The following is a 24,326-nucleotide window of genomic DNA, read 5'->3' as shown; positions in this document are numbered from 1 at the left end:
GAATATGATTCTGCAATGTTTAAAATATTGTGTCTCCTGAGCTTCACTGATCTATAAGTCTGTAACAGTATGATCCAAGGATTAAACAACCGAGATCGACAAAATATACATGTTGTTTTGAATGAAAGACTCATTGGAACAGTTTTTTATTGGTTTTGAGATGCATGACAGCTGTAAAGTCACAGAAGCCAATATCATATCTTGTGCGTTGTATGTGTCATTTACCAGCACGATTAAAGATTAAAGCCTTAGCTGAAGTTGCGATAAAGTTGTTCCTGCCAAATCATTTTCTTTATGAGTAATACTAATAACGTAAAAAGTGTGTAAATATAGCCAGAGAGAAGAAGAAATAGTGAGAGTGAACATTAGCAGCAAAGGGCGTCATTATGCAAACACATAAATACTTAAACAGCTGTTTAGTTCATCTCAATGACACCATTCCAACTGATTTATGATCCCATGTATCCTGCTGTTCTCAGCCTGAAGCAGAATGTTATGAAATCCTTGAGATATGAAAGATATGAAAGAATCTATTGTTGTAGTTCATCTACATGCGTGTGTTTGAATGTGTCTTTTGTTTTATTTTGCTTACCAGGAAAATACAGTCTCTCTAGTGTTTGAGCCAATTGAATGTTCTGAGAAACTCTTTTTTTTTTCAGTCATAAGTAAAGAGAACAGAACTAATAGTGGGGTTACACACAGCTGATCTGTCATTAACATTATGCAGCCATAGTGGGTATTTGTGTCATACCGAAAGAAGAGAGTTGGAGTACAGTATTAGTGCTGTGTACTGAGATAAAGATCAGAGGCTAATGATGTGAATCAGACGGGAACCAGACATTACCTTCAATAAAGTGGCTAATCTCCAGACCAGGCGCCTTAAGCTATGTCTGATAACATTGCTAATTATTCCAGATATACACTCTGTAGGGAGTCTTGTAAACAGGCATATCAGTAGCAAAGTTTATTGTCAGAGTACTTTACACTGATTAAATGATACCTGTGTTTGAGGGTTTTGGCTTTTTTTTTTTTTTTTTTAAATAAGTGGAACCCTTATGAGCCTGACCGCAGCAATTTAGAGTCTGTGGTTCCTACAGCCAGGACACACCTGAAAACATGTGTGCTACTTCATCATTAGGCCAACAATGGGAATGAACTGTGAGCAGAGCCGGGCTACATTAATGAACTAACTGCCCACTTGCAAGGTATGTAGTGCATTAAGGCAAATCCGTACCAGGTCGACGCTGTTTGAAGACTCTCTCACTTGAGTGCTGGTTCACACACCTGTGATGAAAAAAACGGCTGGTCCGCATGCTGTGTGCAGGAAATAAGGAAACAGAAAGTTGCGGCTCTGACATCATTACAACATGCTGTGAGATGGCTGGAGGCCTGGACTGGGACTGGAGGCTGCAGCCCTGCCTCAGGATATTCTCCACAGGATCATAATGAGTGCATGGAAGGAGGCTGGGCAATGACGGGGCACCGATGGTTTATAGGAATCCTTTTTTTTTTGCCCTGAACAGTGCAGTGATTCCTGGGGGTTATGACCACTGCTCCTGCTTCTTATAATTTTGGTTGACCCTGCTGTACCTCATAATCGAATGATCCAGAGATTATCTAAATCCTATGAAATATAGACTCATGTTTAGGAAAGTGTGGATTAGCCAGTGTCTCATTTCACTAAAAACAGAGAAAATGAGTAGAAACAGTCTTTTTGCACCATGCCGATTAAGTTGTTAACCATGTTGCTACATAAATAATGCACTGTTGTGGTATTTTCTGAAGGGCCAAGACATTGAATTTACTATCATGACTGTGTTGGAGATCGTGGCAGCCAGCAGACTTGTGGTGAGAGTTTTCACATAATCATAATCAAAGTGACCTGTGCTTCTGTGAAACAGCTTTCAAGCTCATCAGGATTGTCAAATACCCCAAATCAGTTGGAGCTGAGCTTCGAAAATACCGTGTGGAGCAACCACCAACTATGCAAAATGCAGCATAGTCTCCCACAGATATGTCCTGCTTTAAGGCAGAAATGTTGCCTTGCTAAATTTAATTTTGCCCTGGCTCCCGTAGGAGTTGAATCCATCAATAAATCCTAAAGGACACAGGGAACGATGGACTCCAAACCGTGACCACCGTGATTATTGTGTTAGTCATGACAGAGGAAAAGAAACAGCAAAGCAGAAGAGCGATACCAGTGATGGAATAAAGGCAGTTTTTGTGGCATGACAGCCTCATTTATGGTTGTCATTTGGCTTTTTTTTGAATACTCATTTTCCCCAAAACAACCAACGCCATCAGTGGGAGTTTATACATCATCCTAGCCAATCGTGTTACGGCGTAGTAACGGGATCATGAGGGTTTTCGCTCGCAGTTTCCCTGCGTGAGCTTTTTATTTTACTACTTACACACATAGTATTCTCTTCATTATGTCAGAGCCGTTCTGCCTTCACTTGTTTTCCACCGTCTCCTGTCGGTCTCTGTCTTTCATCCTTTGCTTTCCCCTACTGTAGCCTCTGGCGCTCAAACGATGCCGTTACAGAACAGCAATCTGTTAAAACTTCTCATTGTAAGCCGGGTATGAACACACACACACACACACACACACACACACACACACACACACACACACACACACACACACACACACACACACACAGACATACAACCACACAGAAGAAAAGGAATCGTCCCAGATGTCCGGAGGGAGACGTCATTATCTGAGCGCCTGCAGTACAGCGTCCCCGAATCTTCATGTGCGTTTGTCGCTGAAGGGTGGGAGGAAGGTGGGGGGAACTAATTAGTAATTAGACAAGAGTTCAAGGGCAGGTAGACCAAAAGCATTCCTCTCACACGGAGCCACTTTGATACGACTCGCCGATACAGCCCAGCCGCCAGACTGACTCAGCTTTCAACTCGGCACTCGGGCTGTTTTGCCAAGACAACAACAAAGACGCACAACTGTTCTGGCTCCCATGTTCGCTAGTTAGCAGAAACGATGTGGGTTTGATGTTTGGGATATGATCCTGTAGAATGTGGCAGGCTGACAGATTAGATAGATTATTGTTGTGTAATTGCCTAAATGTGCGGGCTAACTGTGTTGCCTCACGTGTCAGTGAAAGCAGATGTTATGCAGATCTGCCGAGAAACTAAAAACCCTCAGAAATCTCACATGGTAAAATTAATTGATTCTCTAGATGGAGGATTTATGTTCTCTTTGAACACACACCAGTGACATGTGTGTTAAATGTGCACATCTGTACATTGCACACTGTTTTTTTTTGTGTGTGTGTGTGTGTGTGCATGTATGTGTTCACAACGTCCAAATAAAAACACTGCATGTGATTAAATTAGATAATTGCACTGCTTAGTTGTTAGTTATAACACCCCATTCTGCTTAAACATCTGGTTAGAAGCTTGCTTCTCTAAACTCCATGCTATGTCACTGTCTTATATTATATAATAAAGGGTTTGGAATTATTTTTTGCATTTTGAAAATAATCTTGAGAATAAAGTCAGGAAGTGGAGCGAGAGAGCTAAATTATAGTAAATATGTTGAGAATAAAGTGAAATATTGTGGAAAAACATTGGAATGTGTTGTTGAGAATCAAATTAGAACATTAAGAATGCAGAAATAATTAAAAATGTCGAATGTGTTTCCAACTGTAATTTAATGATAAACTTTTCAAGTTTTCATCTGTTCTTACTCTGTATGCCTCATAATAGTTTATTTAAGATATGTGCGTGCTCCTTTTATGGTTCTTCATCATGTAAATACACACACTCCTCTATTAACGGAGCACAAATGTAAACAAGGGAGCATGTCCCGACTCGTTACAACATACGTCTTGCTCAGTAAATCTTCCCATGAAGTCAAACACACAGATTCCATATTTAATTGCGGTGTGTTTGCAGTTGCCCACAGAGCGCTCTTTTAATATCTGCTGTTCCAAAAACACACAGCCCACTCATTCATTAGATACATTGCACAACACAAACTGTTGTGGTGCTTTGCTCTCCGATAATGTATTCCTCAGAAACGATGTCTGCAATATTCATTTCAGGGAAAGTTTTTTGGGAAAAGGATGACCAATTTGGGGAAACGCTGCGAAAACTTTGGGTCGTTATAGTCCTGGGAACTTTGTTTTATGATGACCCCACGGGGTTTCAGTGTGGATACTTATTGTGTGCTTGGTACCCTTTCGTGCTGTGGCGTTCATGAACGTTGAATGAGAAGGAGTCATCAAAGTCTTATGCAGAACAGTTGTGTTGTGTAGTTTTATAGATTCTGCTGTTGTGCTTTAGCGTCTCTGTGGGTGGCCATAAGTGCTCTGTTTACATCTGTCCAAGTGTGGGAGTCCTCCTTGCGTACGTTTTAAAGCAGGAGCCTCTCTGGGAGCACCCCAGAGTTTCCCTGAAAATGGTGTGTGTGTGTGTGTGTGTGTGTGTGTGTGTGTGTGTGTGTGTGTGTGTGTGTGTGTGTGTGTGTGTGTGTGTGTGTGTATATGTGGAAGAGCAGTGAAGCCTTTCTGAATCGGGTTAGCGGCCCATTTAAGCGACAAAGAAAAGGCTGCTAATTAAAACTATGGCTACTTGTGTTTCGCTCGCTCTCGTTCCTAAAGCCCTCCTCTTCGACCCTCCCCTCTGCTCTCTTGCTTTCCACACAAACACACACACACACACACACACACAAACACACATCTCCAATGCCTAATTCGCACGCATCGTTAAGTGACGGACACACACAGCCTAATACCAAAAGATGATCTTCGTTGTGCCGGAGAATCCTAACGAATCCATCCTACGGGACCAGCGAGGACCCCTCTGTGGTCTCTGTTTGTTTGGTGTGTGTGTGTGTGCAGGCGGCGAGCTGGGAGCCTTCACACTGCAGCATGGTCAAGGCACAGCGGACAAATTATAGCATGAGTGAACACTGAATAATACAGCCACCAAAAAACATAACCGCTCCACTGTGAGCGGGGTTCTCCATGCAGTCCCACACCTCGGGTGTTGGCACACATTGGAGAGAGTAAAAAAAAAAAAATATGCCCGTAGCTTTTCGTTCTGCACCACTGAGTGTGGTAAAAGAGGCAGTGACAGCGAATAGAGTGTGAACTCTGCTGGCTGAAAAGCATGCTCCAATACTGGAAGTGAAAGCCTCACGGAGGAAATTGTTGAAACATGTTAATATTGCCTCCAAACAAGGGTTGTATTGTACGCGCGCACTGTTGAACCCCTGTTCCCCCCCCAAAAAAAAGAAATGCCTTTCAGAGACTAAGTCGAGTGTAACTAATACCTACCTATTGTCTCCACAGAGATCTGAGTGAGAACTTCATCCAGTCCATCCCCAGAAAAGCATTCAGAGGTGCTACTGACATCAAAAACCTGTGAGTACCTCGCCAAATTAAATTTTTGAATGATGGTTTGTTGGTAGAAGTCAACAAAAGGACCAACGTATATTCCCAGAACCCATTTTGATGTATTAGTATAATTGTCACAAACTTGTAATTTTCATTATTTTAGAAATCAGAGAAGTTTTCAAAGTCAGTTGTGAAAAGAATAACTATTGAATCGTGTAGCCATTCTTCATGTTATGATACTTAACGGATGAAATCAACAATGGGACGTCAATGAAGAATCAATCAATATTATCCACAGCCAAACCAAATTTCATTAAAAGCTGCTGTAAGTGAACAACAAGAGAGTGGCATTCATTCACAATCCATTGGGTGTCATTTCAGCACGTTAGCACTTTTATCTGATCAGGTCAAATCCTGTTCAATGGATCGTCCAATCTGAACCAGCTCACACACACGAAGGATGGCTTGTAGCAGCATTGATTTACACCTTCAGTATTTGCACATTTCCCTTACATATATATAGATTTATTAGGCGTAAACAGACAGTCGTTATAGTCCCAAAGTGCTGCTTGTTGTTCCAAGAGCTAAGATGACTAAACCAGGATCGATCTACCATGGTCCATCGGTGTACTGCTTATTGTATCAATGATTACAACCACTGGGGAGGCAAGAATGGCTGTGTACATGTGTTTTCTAATGAATTCTTTCTCTCTCTCTCTCTCTCTCTCTCTCTCTCTCTCTCTCTCTCTCTCTCTCTCTCTCTCTGTGTATGATCTGCAGCCAGCTGGATAAAAACCACATCAGCTGCATTGAGGATGGAGCCTTCAGAGCTCTGAGGGGCTTGGAAGTGCTGTGAGTATCTGTCTGTAATAATCCAAGCACTCAGTTAGATTAAGACATTGTTTTAGCTTGCTAATAACCATAACTGCTATACAAGGCACTGGCCTTGCTTATCATACCGAATACCCCCACAGGCCTCATGAGGGGGCCTGCCTCATTGAAACCAAGCTCCATTAAGTCAGAGTTGACAGTTGCACCCCCCCTTCACATCACATTAACACTCCTCTACCCACCCACAACTGCTCCACCCCTCCATCTATACACCATCCAGCCCTGGGCAGTCCATCTGACAAGAGGGATCCTTCCATCTTGTTAAAAAAATATCCCATTCAAGATGGTATTCAATTCAGCATTTTTTTTTTTCTTAAACGTTCAATTAATCATCTCTTGTCAAAAAATCATAATCACAGGCCTCTGTTAGCATTCTCCACCTGAAACAATGTGCACAAACAGTGCACTCTGGGCAGACAAAGGCGCTTTGACAGCCTTGTTATTCTGATGCTGAAAGACTGCTGTGCATGTGTGTTTTGTGGGGGTTTCAGGGGAGGTGAGACCTAAAAAAGAACATTAAAGGCTGCTTTCATGGCGTGGATAAATTCATGTAGTGATAGGGTTGTCATAATGGTGTAAGAGGGGATAGGGGGTTGTTTTGAAGCCGTCTGTATGTATGGGTTTTTATGGGGGAGGAGGACAGCTTGTGTTCAAAGGGGGGAGCAGGTTGAAATATGGTAAAGGGTTATTAGGCTGATTGAAATGACCCGATTCTCCTGCTGCAGCTGATGCCCACAGTTCCATGCAAGTGTACGTGTGTGCATGTCTCTAGAACAAGTAGAGGTTGCTGGTGATCAGGCCTGTGTGTGTGTGTGTGTGTGTGTGTGTGTGTGTGTGTGTGTGTGTGTGTGTGTGTGTGTGTGTGTGTGTGTGTGTGTGTGTGTGTGTGTGTGTGTGTGTGTGTGTGTGTGTGTGTGTGTGTGTGTGTGTGTGTGTGTGTGTGTGTGTGTGTGTGTGTGTGTGTGCGTGCGCGCGTACACATATTTGCATGCACGACTGTATGCATGCGTGGGAGGTGTGAGGGCTTCCCATCTGTGTGGAATGAGGTGTTATATTCCCAGTGGGGCGCACAGAGAGACAAGGAAAGCGAGGGGGTCTAGATTTAAAGAGATGGAACAAAAGAGGACCGATGCAACAAAACTCTTTTTGAAGTGCTGTGAATATTTCAAACGACTTTCTTTTTTTTTTTGCTTACTTGCACTGACTGTGTGGCTTGTCCTTCTTTTCTTTTCATAGCACACTAAACAACAACAACATCAGCAGCATCCCTGTCTCCAGCTTCAACCACATGCCCAAACTACGAACTTTGTAAGTCACAACCGTCACAACCGCCACACCAACACACTCCCGACCTTTTCAAGGGCTATTCGTTAAAAATAAAAAACCTGTCCTCCGGTCCCACATGCAGGCAAAGTAGTAGGCCGTGTCCTGTGATGTCAATGGGAGCAGACAGGTTGTGTCATTCCAGGCAATGTTGAGTAGCAGCCATAACCACAGAGTACCCCAGGAGGGTCTGTAGCAATGCCAGGGGCTATTATCCCCTCAATCTGAAGACAACAACTGGTCCAGATACACAAGAATAGACCCAGAAGCCTATTGTTTATTCTGCGTTGAACGTGATTACTAAATCTGAAATCACACACAAATTAAAACAATTATGTCTGTTGAAACTTTGAGTCGTGACTCCAGTGCATTTGTGGTGACATTTCTGGGCTTCCTCGCTCCCAGTGGGGTTATCATGCTCTGCACTTCAGCTTGTCCCTAAACCGTGCGTCTGTGCGCATGGGTTTGCAAGTTACTATACATGCTCTCGAGGTCCACCACAGTCTGAGTTATTCTGGACACAGTTTTGAAGGAATGCAGTGTTTGGTGTTTGCTTTTGGAAAAGGCCTATTTGGTGTTTTTAGAATGCACCATTTACAATTATCCCCAGAGCATATCATTTTGGGGTATTTTGCCACAAGGACTAGATGTGATGAGTTGTAAGAAAAAAAAAGACACTTTTTTTTTTTTCTATTTATGTTTTCAGCTGCTGGTTGTTGTTTTTTTTTTTAGATTGCAAAAATAAAGCTTGCTAAATGCATGAATGTTGTTGTTTTTATTTATTTTTTATATGTTTTTCATTAACTAGCCGTCTTCACTCCAACAACCTGAACTGCGACTGTCACCTCGCCTGGATGGCCCAGTGGCTCAGACAGCGGCCAACAATTGGTCTCTTCACCCAATGTACTGCACCTTCAGAGCTGAGAGGACTTAACGTGGCAGAAGTACAGAAACATGAATTCAGCTGCTCGGGTAAGATTTTCACGCCACAATCTGTTGTTTTTGAACAAGACGCCACTCTTTTGTACCGTTTCATACATGTTCACAGTGGCGCCCATGCATTTGAACTTGATTGGTGACTCCTTCCTGAAGGTGTCAGTGTGAGTTTGTGTGTTTGCCCTGTGATGAACTGGTGACCTCTCTTCTCCATGCCGCTTTGGCTCATATTGAGGTGGAATTGGCGTTTGAGAAAAGATTTTTCATAGAGCTTGGAAGTACCAAAACAGGTTCCGAAGACAGTCTGCAAGTTTTGTTTCGGTTTAGATTTGAGAGAGAGAAAAAAAATCGACTTATTTCAATAAATATCAGTTATAATTCAAATGGACAAGTTAAAACCACAAAGAAAAGAAAAATATTTTCCGGTATGCATGAGTGTATTTCAGTTCATTCACATAAGACTGATGAAAATGCTGTAAAAGATTAACCTGTCAAAAAAAAACAACCCTCAATTAATGTCTATTAATGTTGAGTAATGTGTTTTACAATGAGAACCAGTTGCAACACAGCTGAAAGTGAACCAGATAATCTCCTTTATTTGGCTTTATTCAAGAAAAAACTCTGAAGTTGTTGACGCGGAACAGAAACAACCTAACATAATGATGTCCTCCGGAGGGTTACATGAGTGCATTTCAAAGTCTGAGCGTATTTACTTTTGCTTTTTATTAAAGCAGCTTGATCCACTTTTATATTTTTATGTTTGGCTTTGTTTTTTACATTGAGATTTTGTTTCAACCAAAATAAAGTAGGAACTTTTCCCAGCTCTTCAATGCTCAGCTGCAATTTCCCAGCAAATGTTTGAAGTCAGACATCTAATCAGCTCACGGATGGCGACCTCCCCGTGTTCTCAGCAAAACAAACTCTCTGTACCGACCTTGTTTCCCAGTCTGGTTTTGCACGTCCATCTTTTATACTGTTTTATCCAACCCAGGGCTGAAGCCAATCATATGGGCCAGTTTTGACTTATTGATTTGAGTAGAGCGCGCTAACCATGACACCACCATGCAACCATGGGGGGGGGGGGTTGCAGCTGGGACAATAGGCCCCACTGCATTTGCTTACAGTCTTTCATTTCCTCACACAAGGATTTTGGGGGGCTTAAAAAAATGAAATGTGTGTGTGCGTGCGACTGTGTGCCTGTATGAGGGAGAGGGAGCACGTGCATGTGGGTGTGTCATGGCGTGCACTGGGGTTATCATATCCGGACAATGGAAGAACAGCATGAGAACTTTTGCTCCCCACAAGGCCATCTCACTTGCCTAACCAGCTGCAAAGGGTGTTTGTGTCCACGTTTGTGTGTGTTTGTGGGTGTGTGCACCTCTCCCTCTTCATGGGTTGTGATTTTTATGCAGCCATACGGCGTGACAGCACAGACCATTAACTATTCATCGCCCAGGGAAAGAAACTGGAAACGTGGGAGTGTAGCTATTCCAGATAGGGAAGGGGAGAAGGTTTGTCGTGACAGTTTGGGTTGCCTAATAGAATGTGAACACGGAAAGTTCAAGTTTGGTTGGGAAGTGCAGTTTATCGACTGTACAGAGGCTCAGCCATGAAGGCATCGCATATTGATCACTTCAGTCACGTCAGTCGTTACTTCTTGTGACTAAAGCAAACAAGATAAAATCGATGGCTCTGTTTTCCAGCATATCTATGTGTGTGTAAGCATTCATGCAAACACACATGCACGCTCAGAAACACATGCTCCCAGTTTCTTCTTGAGAGAATTAGTGACCAGAAGTTGAACTCCCAGTGAAGGACTCATTTGGGACTGGCTCACTGGCACAGAAAACACACACGCATCCTTTTTTTTTTTTTTTTTTTCCCCCCCTCAGTATTTTTTGATGTTCAACATGATGTTGTTGTGCCTGCATTTATTTTTTGCTGTGTGGACTGGCCACCTGCAGGGGATTTTGGTGGAGTGGTGCTGTCTTGGAAGGGAAGAAGAAGTGGGAGACGAGAGGCAGAAGCAGGGTTGTGGCATTATGACTCACTCACTGTCGCTCCCAGTGTCCAACTGAAAAAAACAGCACGATATCGTCCAGTAATGAGGAGAGGAACGCATTTGCTGCTTCGCTTTGGGAACAAATGGGGTTTTTTCCAGCCAGTTGTTTGTCATCATCTCCCTTAAACATCAAACTCAAGTTAAATATTCAAATCCTTAAAACTAGAGCTCATTATTTAAAAAAAAAAAAGGATTGTAATTTAGTGAATTATCTGCAGCGGATGATCAAAAACACAAGAAAAAGCAGATACTTTTGTTAAATTTTTGATTTTAAGAGCCACGTATGCATAGTAAATGCTTTTATGTTCCCTTTTTAATACTTTGGGGGACTCTGATGCAAAAACAACAGCTCATTAACTTTCTGTGACAGAACAGTTTCTCTGCTCATCAAATTCAGAAAAGACGAGCACTGATATTTTGGGGTTTTTGAATTCAGTGGGAAAATGTTTCAATTTAACTTTTTTGTGAGAACGTTCTAGATGAATAATGGCCTTTGCCAAAATACCACGGCCAAATATATTTTAACTGTTTATAATTAAAAAAGTAAAAAAAAAAAAAAAAAAGGTGTTTATAGTCTAAAACCAGATATATGTAGATATATAGATCTCACAATAGCTTGCACATTCTTTATTTACTTCCATATTGACCTTTTTCCTTATAACAAAGTCCCTTGATTTGATTTGTTTCATTTATTTATGTCTTGACCGCACCAGTAACATACTTAGATGATGAAGTTGCTATACTGGAGTACGTCGTGGTGGCTACCACCTCTCATTCAACGGACAACAACAAACTTAAATCCACATTGCACAGTTTTGCAGCTGATAAATTTGTAATAACAATCTGTAGGAGTCTTAGGTTGACACTATTTGCTCAGGTGGCTCCTCGGCCTCGGCAAGCCATCAAAATGTTACATGCCAGTTTGAATATTACATGACAGAAATAGGATGATTCAACTTTATCACTGCTCTGAAGAAATAATCAACATTAAAAAATTTATGTTTGAAATAACAATAATGGAGTATTTTGTATTTTTTAACTTAATGTAAAAAGTTGTAAGGAGTCACTATAGAAAGTGACAGAATGGGAACAAAAGGCAAATTGGATGAAGCCAGAGAAATTATGTGAAATAATAATGGGCTGCAAATGATAGATTCAGAATATAAGGACAATAAAGGGAGTGAAAGAAAAGAAGCAGAGTGGGCAAATAAAGAAGGGGAATTGATTGAAAAGAGAAAACACATAAACAAGAAGCAAGATAGAGAGGTAGAGACGGAGGCAAGGAAAGGAAAGGAAAGAGATAATGGGGGGAAAACGGCACCAGGAAGAACAGGGGAGGCGCGAACATCAAACAGCTTCACCTCAAGTATACCTGTCAGGGAGCTGTCATTGTTAAGGCCGCTCCAGCTGTGCTCTGCACTCTCCCTGATCCCAGGCCTGTCAAATATGCCATGTTAGATCAGAAGGGAGTTTTTCTCTGCCCTGCACCTGATCCCAGATCTGTCAAACCTCTGCCATCCCAAATCACACGGCCTCAGATCACGTGGGCTGAGCGACTGTGCCGCTGTTGATTCACACTCCTGATGCAGTTTGCTGTCTGACTCCGGAATCTGTCAAAGCATTGTGCCTCTTCAGGTAACTCTTTATGATTTACCGGATATATGGAATCCGACCTGAAACATTGCTCGTGGCGGCAGTTTTTGGGGTAAACCGTAATGTTTGATCCTGTTTTTGAACGCTGGGCCTTTTCTGTAACTGACTTTCACCATCACTAACTCCTCTCCCTGTCACTCTCTGAATCTGTACCCCCCCCCCCCCCCCCCCCCCCCAACGCTGGGCCTTTTCTGTAACTGACTTTCACCATCACTAACTCCTCTCCCTGTCACTCTCTGAATCTGTAACCCCCCCCCCCTCGTCCTCCTCCTCTGCCTCTTGCCAACATTTTCCACACAAGCTGAGCGATAGATAGGAAGGTAATTAAATATTCATGGTTTGAAACTCAGATTAGTAATGCTGTGTAAATGAGGCCATTTAAAAGTCTGTTTTATTCATTTTATCTGGGTTATACTTACACACATCGCGCCGCGCACACACCAAATGTGCTGCACCGGCAGCGCGCGCGCCCGCTCGTCACCACGCCAGAGCAGGAACTATTTGAACAGGTATCTAGAGACAGCCTGATGGGTTGTGTGCTCTGTATGCAAATGAAAAAGTTGGAAGTGTTTTAGAACAAATGGAGTAGCAGAGGTGGGGGTGGTACAGCTGAATGTGCTGAATGGCATCAATTCCACCCAGAGAACGCAGACTCAGGGGGAACATTTGCGGGGAGATCAATGGATGTTATTGGGAGGCCCTCAATTGCCGCTCCGACTCTATTATTCAGATCTTTCATTCTCCTCTTCATACATTGTGTCACTCCTTTGATAGATAACCTAGTTTCTTACCCATAGATTCTCAAGTATATACAGCTTTACAATGAAGTCAGGAGTGGGAGCTTGTTTTTTTTATTTCTCAATGTCAAAATATGCCTGGGAATGTATATATATATATATATATATATATATGTGTGTGTGTGTGTGTTCATTTGATATTCAGTTTCTGAAGCACAAAGGGGCTGATGACATGAGCAGCAGCAGAAAGAGTTGGAGCTCTACTTGAGAACAAGAGCCGCTTCATGTCACTGCACAAATCCTCCCGTAAAATATGTCGTCCTGTAATCCTCCTCAAAGCCGCGTGCGCCCACTGAAACCAAGAAATCCACCTGCACTCATCCACCTGTAGGAGCTGCAGATCCCTTGCTGCTCAGTTGATTATATCCTCCACCCCTACCCCCCCCCCCCCCCCCCCCCCCCCCTCTCTGTTTCTCTCTCCAGGACACCAGGAGTCTTCCAGCTTGCAGCCGTGCAGCATCGGCGGAGGCTCGTGTCCTGCCATGTGTACCTGCAGCAACAACATAGTGGACTGCAGAGGGAAAGGTCTGACCGCCATCCCGGCCAACCTGCCAGACAGCATGGCCGAAATGTGAGCATGATACATTTATTGTTTGAACTGTGTCAATCTGCTGAGTTGATCAAGTACTTCATAGGAAAAAAAAAAAAAGTGTTTTCAGGACTAATTTGACACCCTGGACAAGTCCATCACACTGCAACCACACGCTCTCACATTCACACCTCTGAGCGGTTTAGGGTCACCAATTGACCGCACATGCATGTTTTCTGGACTGTGGAAAGAAAGTGGAGTACCCGGAGGAAACCCACACATACACGGGAAAGAACGGGCAAACTCCATACAGAACGGCTCAGCCGGTGTTTGAACTCATGGTCGTCTTGCTGTGAGGCACAATCCCTGACCACTGTTCCACTTTGCAGCCCAACCCATTAATCTTGAATGTCAATTGAAATGTTCTCCCACTTCTATAATTATTAACTTTTTTTTAAATCATCATAGACACTTCTCAAGTTATGTTTCTTATATAAAAGTGGTTTAAACAACATTCACACTTTATTAAGTTACTTGATTCAGACATGATTCAGACGTCAATCCGAGACTTGTGCGCTCTTATCAGCTCAGATGGCCCATCAACCACATGTGAATGCTTTGCTGCCATCCCTCCCTCGCTTTATCAGCCCTCCAACATCTGTGAAGGCATTAACTGTTTACAGTCCACATGCTATCAGCCTACTGTAGTTCCTGGGAATGCGGCTCAAAGTACTCCTTTCTGCATTCTTTATCGCGGCGCTTCATGCCACTGACACGGGTCTACATTAAATGGCAAAGCGACATTGTGATTTATGCATGGTGTGAAAAAGCTGAGATGAAGGCAGGAAAGCCAGCGGTTTCTGTTTCATGTTCTTCTGAGGAGCATGTGTGTTGTGAGGAGGACACAGCAAGTTTCTAGGTCTCCTCCTCCCCACGGAGTCTGTTTATAAATACCCAGCTCGCATGGAAGTCACAGATCCCATGTTCCCCAACAACCCTGACCTATTTCTTCTGCCGTGCCGTGCTGATTTTCCTAATTTGGACTTACGAGTTCACACTTTTGTGTGTTCCCATTGACCACCCAGGAAAAGCTGAAATTTTTCATTTTGGTTTCAAACTTCACACATTCGGCTTTTCGAGAAGTAAATTAATGAGCCTAGAAACCAATAAACAGAGGAAAATAGTGAAGGGCTTTCTTTTTTTTCATTGTTTTATAGCATGTAGACCTCCTCATTGGGCCCTCTTGGTTTAACTTTCCTCAGGTGAAACTGATATGATGTATGAGTCCAATAACTGACCACCAGCAGTAATAGGAGTACAGGGTACACTGTCAGATACTGAAGCTCTCACTTGCACAGATTTTATAGACAGCAGATCCTCTCTGTGCGGCAGATGAGCAAAGGATGCATTAAAACTTCCCCTGCCCTTTACATCTAATAGGTGCTTAAGCATGTCTTGCTCATAAACCTCCACCTTGTTCTGATTCATCTTTTACAAGATGTGAATGATGAAACGCCTACTTTCATAATGCACATTCCTCTCGTCCTGCCCATCAGAGCTTTACCTTACAGGTCAAATTCCCACAACGTTTTTCCTTTCACATTTTCTCTCTCCATCTTCCTCAGTGTGCCAAATCACCACAGGCGGGTTAAAGGAGGCAGATAAGCTGCAAAAGAAGAAAAAAAAAAAAGAAGAAACGAGCAGGGGGGTTGGTGGCTGGGGAGTCCGTTCAGTAACTTGGTGCAGCAGGTTTGATCTGTGCTTGAAGTTCATTATAAAATCAGGTTCAATTACAGTGAGGCGGGCTGCTGGGTATCAAGGCCAGCCTAATGCCTTGTTAATGAGGCACTGTGAAACTCACATACACACAAAAACACACATGCATGCTGCTCTCATTATGTACAAATCGGAGAATTGCAACCTCTGCCCCGCTCTCCTCCTAATGAATGCCAGTGTTGTGTTTATGGTTGTGAGGATGTGAGCTGGTTTCTGTACTCCTCCCTTGTGAGGCCGGGCCCAGTTAGCCAAAACACCACCAGCACAGATTATTATGCGGAGTAGTTTCTGTCTGCAGTGGCTGAACCCTGCCGTAAAATCCTCCCGCTGCCTTTCATCCGCGCCGCTACCATCCCGCCATCCATTTCTGACTCAGGCACGCACTGAGCGAATACCCAAAGGCATAATGTGTTTCCCCTTAATGAAAACCATGCTCAGACCCTAATGAAAAGGATGAAGAACATTGATTGGGCTGATGCAAACACCAGCTTACACACACACACACACACACACACACACACACACACACACACACACACACACACACACACACACACACACACACACACACACACACACACACACACAGACCTGATAAATTGGAAGGGAACCACTGGGGACCACTGTCCGTCCACAGGCAACTCTGAGGGATTGTTTTTAGTTTTTTTTTTCTCTCTCTGCCAATTGGATCGAGTAACTCCTTTGTTGATTGCAGGGATTAAGTCACTTGCACATATTGATCAGCAAGGAGTGACAACATGAAGGCTAAAAGAAAGAAAAATGCCACAATGCCTGTGCATGTGTGTTTCTGTGTGTTTACACCTTTGTCTGGCTCCTGGGTTTTGCTGCACACCAACACACACCGGTGTACCACAGTGTGCCTTCAGGCACGCACAGACACACACATACACACACACACACACACACACACACACACACACACACACACACACACACACACACACACACACACACACACACACACACACACACACACACACACACACACACACACACACACAGATCTTACAAGGACACTGAAATGCATGCAAACAGCATGCAGAGTGCCAGACTGGTTTGGACCAGTCAGACAAACGGGCTGATGAGAGAAGGCGCTAAAGCCACTTGGGGGAACCACAGTGCTGTCACTCCGCTGTAAATTCACAGACGCATTGGGACAGGCAGACAAAAACAGACCGAGGGAGCATGTCCACCGCAGGAATCTGCGGTCTGGAATCACTGCCATCCGAAGAATGTCAATTGCGCTCCTATATCGCCCCGTAAACGTGGGCCGCTTGTTTAGGACTCTTGATTGAAGCATTTGGAAACTGTGAAACGGTTGTATCTAATGTTTAACAAAACATTTATCGTCCTTGAAAAGTCCAAAAGCACATAAATGCAGGGGGTCATGGAGGCATGTAGTAAATCTGAGATGTTTCGGACCGAATCATTAACTTTTGTGGGAATGCCGGGAAATCATCTACTTAAAGTTAAATCTTCTGGTTGCCAATGACTTTGCAGTTTTTCCCCATATTTATCGCTTTCCCGTGGTGACAAAAAGCATCATGATAATCTTTAGATGTCTGTAGCTCATACGGGCCCCTACTGGCTGGTCTGCAGCCAGTTCCTCTGCTGAGAGGCTGGATGTAAGAACAAGCAGACAGGCTTGCAGCTGGCTCCCTCTGGGCCCTGCTAAGCCTCGGTAAGGACAGTTTTAAAAGCTGTGAACTGACCTGCAGATAAACAGCCCTCTGCCAGCGACACCGGGGAATTGGTCTGGGGCTCGAGCTGGGTCCCTAAGTAGTAGCCCGACACACACATGCATGCCCTCCCTAATGGGGTTTGGGGATGTCTGCTTCCCTGCAACCATCTGAGACTGATTAGAGTCGGTTACTGTTCTCATACTCAATCACTGGCTGCATGTTTGTCTGTGTATTCATTTCACTTTGACAGTTGTTTTATGGTGGGACTTTGTCAGGCATTTTCTTGTCAACGTTGCGTCAGCGGGTCTTAGGCTCCGAGGGAAAAGTAAGTTGAAGAAAGTAACGGGTTTCAGTGGACGCTCTGCAGACACCCAGAGGATAACAGCAAATTTCACAGGAATACGGGAAATCATTATTGATAACAGGATCTCATATGACAAGACAAGTGCTGGGAACCGTAAATGTTACATCATAAATGAAAGATGACTTCTTTTCAAAGGCCTTAACACCATCACACAGTGTAAGTCTCTTCCTTTCCAGGTCTTTTCCTCAGCACTTTTGCATTGAGTCTGTTTATTGGTTCTGAGGATGTTATGACTCCAACATGAGCTGGACCTATTACAGCTGGAGAATAGATCTCCGCTAATATAATCAGTCCAATCACTGAGGGTCAGAGGTGATCACTCAGCTATGTTACCATGGAGAGCTGAACTGTTTGGTTAACTAATGGTATCTCCTCTCCTGTCCTGTCCTCTCCTCTCCTCACCAGACGTCTGGAGCAGAATGGGATTAAGTCCGTCCCTCCCGGAGCCTTTTCTCCCTACAAGAAACTGCGTAGGATGTAAGTACAGCACTACACTCACCTCAGGGGCAAAATAATACCGATGAGAACAAGAAGTTGAGGGCTGGAAAAAGAAGCAACAATTGGCAGACTTCTTATTCCACGTCCAAGGAGCATGAAGTATTTATTTTGTCTGTGCCTTAAGAACATATTCTTGTTCTCAGACTTGGGGTGGCATGGAAAGCAAGCACTCAGATCCTACATGAGCATAATAACTGCTCTCATCTTTCATTGCTGCACACTGGTATTCCCCTGGCTAGCATTGTGTCCAGTGTGTGTGTGTGTGTGTGTGTGTGTGTGTGTGTGTGTGTGTGTGTGTGTGTGTGTGTGTGTGTGTGTGTGTGTGTGTGTGTGTGTGTGTGTGTGTGTGTGTGTGTGTGTGTGTGTGTGTGTGTGTGTGTGTGTGTGTGTGTGTGTGTGTGCTGTGCCAGCGTGGTCAAACTGCAAACTGCCAGCTGGGGAAATGATGAGGGGACGGAGAGTGTGCTGGAACGAGGGCTGAGGCTTCGCTCTCTTTGGGAGCGAACAGTGACAGGCTGGTGGTTGAGACTGAGTGGTTTTGCACCCGGTGAGCCAGCTGTCCGGTCAGCAGGCCAGGACACACACCCGCCGGCCAAACCCATAACTCCAACACCACTGGACCTGACTGACAGGGAGAAGGAGGAAACAGAGGGTCAGGGAGTTTTTCTACCCTTCTTAGAGGCCTGGTCACAGTATCGGCGAGCTCCGGGGACAGTCTGGAGTTCAGACGAGGTGAACAGAGGGCTGAAGACAGATTGATGCAGCTGCTATCTTAGTGTAGCTCCGGGGAGATCTCAAGGAAAATATTTTATGGTTCGGATACATTTTTGTTCCTGTACTGTATATTTAAAAAACTGTGGACTGTGTGGAATCAACTCCGCTTGGTCTCTATGTTTGAGTAAATTAAACCATTAAAAAACCCACAATACTGTCACAGAAAGATTGAAACATCATTACCAAAACAGAGCAGTTACTCCCTAAAAAATAGCAATCCAAACGTTTTGCCATATACTCAACTTTATAATGGCCAGATTCGACAAATCTAAAACTCACACACGCACACATCAACAAGCTGCTTCTTCTTTAAAAATGGGGGTCCAAGTAAACAAAGAAACTCGAGGGCAGCTCTGGCTGCACTGGTGACGCCGGTCTTCCGGGGTCCCTTGGAGGAAACCCACATACACACGGAGAAAACATGCAAACCCAGAAAAACTTCCTGAGTCAAGTTAATGTAGAGTCATCTCGTCTTTCTGAGGCAGCCGACCTCCGGGTAAAGGGAAGAGTTGATGCTTTTATTTGACTGAAACGGAATCATTTATTTCAAGTACCTTCTATCATTTAGTTGAACTGACTTAGAAAAATGAGCTTCAAATCTTTTTTTACAGTGTTCAATAAAAAAAGAAAGAATTTTTTTTTTCCAGCCATCACACCATAAAACTGCTGGAAAGTAGTTTATTTGCCAACCATATAAAGGACAATATAAATGTGTGTGTTTGTGTTTGTGTAAGGTGAATCCCGTCCAGGCAAAACAGACAAAAATGCCAAAATATATCTAGCGTGGCCGTTACCCATCTGTTCTTCCAAACAAACAGTGCTACTGCTGTTGCTGCTGCCGATTCTGCTTTTAGCTACAACAATGCATGACCGCATGTCTGCGTTGACCCTTGTTGTCTTTGTTGGTTTAGCTGGCTTCGGGCCCTGCGCTGACCGGGCCTGTCCAGCAACCTCAGTTCGCAGTGTGTAGACAGCATCTATCCATCATGATGATACGATAACTCTCCCGGCTCCATTGCTGCAGATATTGGATATCTTATGTTCAGTTTTGCAATATTATCTAACAAGAATAGGTAAATACTTGGCAACGCTATAAACACTCATATAGACCACCGCACACAGCTTTGTATGCGTTTGTTGTGGTATGAGCAAGGCCTATCCCGTCTTCTCCCAGTAAATGTCAGCCGCACACGTTTTCTCCCACCTTGTCCCAGTTTGGATGACCTACGCATGAACCGGTCCTTTAGCCGAAGATGCAGAAACAGCCCTCACACATGGCCACACCGACACCGGTCTCCGACTTAACAGACACACTCCAGTGCATATGTTGGCTCCCTCACCGCGTTTTTATTTCCAGGAAACCTCAGTCCTTTGCAAGAAGATAAATGGCTACTTATTTAAGTGTTACCCCCAAATGAGAAAATATCCCTCTTCTTCACCACATGATGATTTTCCTTCAAAGGTATCCAGTCGACTGGAGTTCAGTCCACATACTCCATTAACTCGCTCTCTCCATCTGTCTTTCTCTCTTTCTGTCCCACTGTTCCTCATTTACTGTTGCATTTACTCAAAGAAAAACACACACATGCAGATAGACACACAGGCTTAGTGGCCGTCCTGCGGGGAGATGCCTGTGGATCCTATTAACAGCTACTACCTTCAGAGCAGTCTACTGGATTTCCTTCTGGATTTTCAGCCCTGCGTCACATTCTTAGTCACACACACAGGGGGCTGTTCGGTGGGCCACAAATAATACAAGCAAATGTTTTGATTGGCAACAAAGCTGACAAAAAAGGGATGCACCATCAGATTTGAGAGCTGGAGCTCCTCTTCATCCAGCTTACACTACATTTGCTTCTTCCTTTTCTTACCAGTGATAAGCGGGAGTCCTTCATCCAGCCCTTATGTGACACCCATTTAGTGCGGGTTTGTTGCATCAGTTTCAGAACTGATAGGTGTTTTTGGTTTACTCTTTCAAACTGCACTTGAATGAAGAACCTAAACCAAGTCTTCAGTGATTGTAGTGTTCCTTAGTGATTCTACTGAATCCGAATCTTGTGAAAATGGTCACACTTGTGTGTACTTTTCTTCACATATCTTAAAAGTTAAGAAGACCTGAAATTAGTTGGTAACAAAGTAGATTTTGTGCATTTATTTCCCTTCAGACAAGTTCACTGTCACACAGTCAAGTTTAGTTGTTGCACATCGTTTGTATGTCTTGTCACAGCTGTCACTGTCCTACCGATCTTTGCTTATTGATGTGTTGAAGTGTTTTTGACAAGACACGTGATCTGAAGCTGGTCCTAAATGTTGAATTGGCACCATGTGTGTGTGTGTGTGTGTGTGTGTGTGTGTGTGTGTGTGTGTGTGTGTGTGTGTGTGTGTGTGTGTGTGTGTGTGTGTGTGTGTGTGTGTGTGTGTGTGTGTGTGTGTGTGTGTGTGTGTGTGTGTGTGTGTGTGTGTGTGTGTGTGTGTGTGTGTGTGTGAGTGGATAAATGTGCCTGATCATGTAAAGTGTTTTGAAACTCCTGAACTAGTAAATAAACACAAGTGCAACACAAGTCAAGGAAGTTTAAAAGTTGGATTGTTTTTTGTTTTTTTTCACCCGAAGCATGTATTCAGTAGAAAAAGTACAATCCCACTGAACCATATGCTGGACTGTCTTCTTAAAGCCAACTTGAACAAATGCACCATCATCATTGGCTCGATAATGTTCGCGATGCATCATTAGAATGATTCTCTGTATTTTGCAGTGACCTGAGCAACAACCAGATCTCGGAGATAGCTCCTGACGCCTTCCAGGGCCTGCGCTCCCTCAACTCCCTGTAAGTGGCCCTGAGCAGAGGTTGTGCATAAGTAGCCACTCCGTTGTCATTTCCTGTGTCTCAAGCAAGTCTCTGTTGTGATATTCAGTGTGCTCTATGGAAATAAGATCACCGACCTGCCCAAGGGGGTGTTCGATGGCCTCTACGCCCTGCAACTGCTGTAGGTGGAACACACACGCAGACACTGTGCTGATACTCTGCAGGCATCTACTGAATATCAGGCACCCTTACTCCCACTCAGGGAAGGAGCCGTAACCTTCAAATAAACTTTATACCTGTGCATACTTTTATAGATGGAATGTATAATGAATGAATGCATAAAAAACTCTGACAAGCTGCCTACCCCCCCCCCCCCCCCCCCCCCCCCCCCCTCTCTCCATCTCCTTTCTCCTCATCTTCCACCGTCTCCCAGGTTGCTGAATGCCAATAAGATTCACTGTGTTCGTGCCAATGCCTTCCAGGACCTTCAGAACCTCTCGCTGCTATCGCTCTACGACAACAAGATCCAAACCCTCGCCAAGGGCACCTTCACTTCACTGCGAGCTATACAGACCCTGTGAGTTAAAACGTGCAGGCTCTGACACATGGTGAGCAGTTACTATAAAACATGAGCCAGCCCAGGGGTTGTTTACGCGCAGGTCTGCGTAATAGCAGAGGAATGGAATCGTGAGCTTGAAAGCGGAGTAAATCTATCATGCTCACAAACACATGGGCGCGCGTGCGCGCACACACACACACACACACACACACACACACACACACACACACACACACACACACACACACACACACACGTACATACAACTTGTGCGGCCAGATCAAAAAGCAGCTCGCACCACACCCAGATCTTTCCACTGCTGTTACTCACACAGAACCAGCTCCTTCTTGAATGGACGTCTCCTTTTCTCTGCACCAACACACAAGGTGAACCCCACACTATTATCAATACAGACCCCACACCGCTGCAGAATCAGGGTTTCATAGAAGACACCTGTTGAAGATGACGGATAGCAATGCCCTTTGGTTTGCCACACGCATGCCAACACACATCCATGTGGTGATCGATGTGTCTCAGGCTAAAACTTGATTCCTTTTTTTTTTTTTGGCCTGCCATTAGAAGAAGGCCTAACAATATATCTCTTCTCCCAGGCTGTTGTCTTGTACATTAACTGCACATTTTCAATGGCAACACAGTTTAATGGGCCGGGAGATGCTGTGTGCTCAATTTAAAAATGCCAACATCATGATGCAACTGTTGCAAAATGTGTGTAAGACTAGACAGAGTAGGACTTTTCACATTTGATTTTTCCTTTGTTTGTAATTTAGTAGTAGGTGATATTATGGTTGTGCTGGCCTGGTGTAAAAGTTGAACTGTTATTAAGCCACCAATAAAATATTTCGGTCAGTATTAAACTTTAATTTTTAAGTGTTGGCCAGAGAAAAAGATGTGTGGGGAATTCAGCTCTTTGTGCATCACAAACAACTTCATTGGATTATTGGACTTTAGAGATGCCCTTTTAAATGATGTTGTTGATCATTATATAATAATGGACATACATTCCTTTATGTCTCTATAATCAAACAAACCTAAATCAAATCAGTGTTTCTTTAGTTATTAGTTAGTTGTCCGTTAAAACTGTGTAACATGGCAGCTCAGATCCACAGTTTAAAAAGGACGAACTTGTTTTTTTTATCTGAGTCTGCCTGCTCCCAGCATCTAATAACATTTGCCATTTTTCAAACGTTTTTCAAAAATGATGGAATACTTAAGTCATAATTTCCGTCTATACTGTGTTGTATCATTAATTAGGTATACACTTCTCAAAACTAAAACTTTAGATGAAGTTGTCAAGACATCAAATTCTTAATCAAACACTTCAATGTATAGTGAGAATGAATTATTAACTGGCTCCACACTGAAGTTCACTGCTGATGTATCCAAAGTGACGTGCTCTTAAAGGTGAGTCTGATGTAAACCTGCAGCCCTGACGAGAGGACGTGAGCACAGTTCCATCCATTCCTCCCCGTCACAATCTACCTGTCTTGTTTCCAGCCACCTGGCCCAGAACCCATTTATATGTGACTGTAATCTGAAGTGGCTGGCAGACTACCTGCGATCCAATCCCATCGAGACCAGCGGCGCCCGCTGTGCCAGTCCACGCCGACTCGCAAACAAACGGATCGGACAGATAAAGAGCAAGAAGTTCCGCTGCTCTGGTAAACTAATGGCTACATGTCGCTGTCTCCAAATCACTCTCTCTCTCTTTCTCTCTCCACTCTCTACTTCCTTCTTTCTCCCCACTGGGAGTGGCTTTTATCTGTGCATTGTTTCTTCTACCACGTACAACATTCTATGAGCGACCATTCCTGGAAAAGGTTTTTTTTAGTTCGACCTATCTTCTGCCACGCCGGTTCTCCTCAATCAATACTTGCCAGACAAAGTCTGGAGAGAGGGATCGTGCCGTCTTTCTCCATTTTCCCCTCCATATTACCACATCATGAGTCTGGTTTCACGTACAGACCGCAGTGAGCTGAGATCACCCATGGAGGCTGGTATTAAGGCTTGGGTTTCTGCGTGTGCCCACCGTCCTCCTGCCATGTGCCAGTCTCAAGCTCCCATGCCTCCCAGCTCTTCATCTCCCCCTGCCCGCTCATCGCTCTCTGCTGGCCAGGCTCAGGTTTCCTTCATGCCCCTTCATTCTCTCGCAGCAACCCCCATCACTAGCCAAAGCCCCACCTCCCCTCACTCCACCCACTATTGTGTTTATGCACTGTGCCACACTGTCTGGCACCCTTCACTACTGAGGTTTTCACACCGTTTATAGCCTCGTT

The 24,326-nt window shown here is 43.9% G+C and overlaps 1 protein-coding gene across 2 annotated transcripts in view; it reads left to right on the top strand.

Moving 5' to 3' along the window:
* Positions 1-24,326, top strand: part of slit1a (slit homolog 1a) — a 94,636-nt gene that overhangs the window by 48,334 nt on the left and 21,976 nt on the right. For both annotated transcript variants that reach the window (XM_080481267.1, XM_080481266.1), the window contains exons 5-14: positions 5,319-5,390; positions 6,144-6,215; positions 7,491-7,562; positions 8,386-8,549; positions 13,449-13,596; positions 17,803-17,874; positions 21,423-21,494; positions 21,583-21,654; positions 21,907-22,050; positions 23,548-23,711. In XM_080481267.1, coding sequence (XP_080337393.1) covers positions 5,319-5,390; positions 6,144-6,215; positions 7,491-7,562; positions 8,386-8,549; positions 13,449-13,596; positions 17,803-17,874; positions 21,423-21,494; positions 21,583-21,654; positions 21,907-22,050; positions 23,548-23,711 — 1,052 coding nt within the window. The remainder of the gene's footprint in view (positions 1-5,318; positions 5,391-6,143; positions 6,216-7,490; positions 7,563-8,385; positions 8,550-13,448; positions 13,597-17,802; positions 17,875-21,422; positions 21,495-21,582; positions 21,655-21,906; positions 22,051-23,547; positions 23,712-24,326) is intronic.

Source organism: Lipophrys pholis (assembly GCF_963383615.2).
Source record: "Lipophrys pholis genome assembly, chromosome: 15".
In the NCBI taxonomy this organism is placed as follows: domain Eukaryota; kingdom Metazoa; phylum Chordata; class Actinopteri; order Blenniiformes; family Blenniidae; genus Lipophrys; species Lipophrys pholis.
Note: the sequence above shows the minus strand (reverse complement) of the source record. Positions and strands in the feature narration are given on the sequence as shown.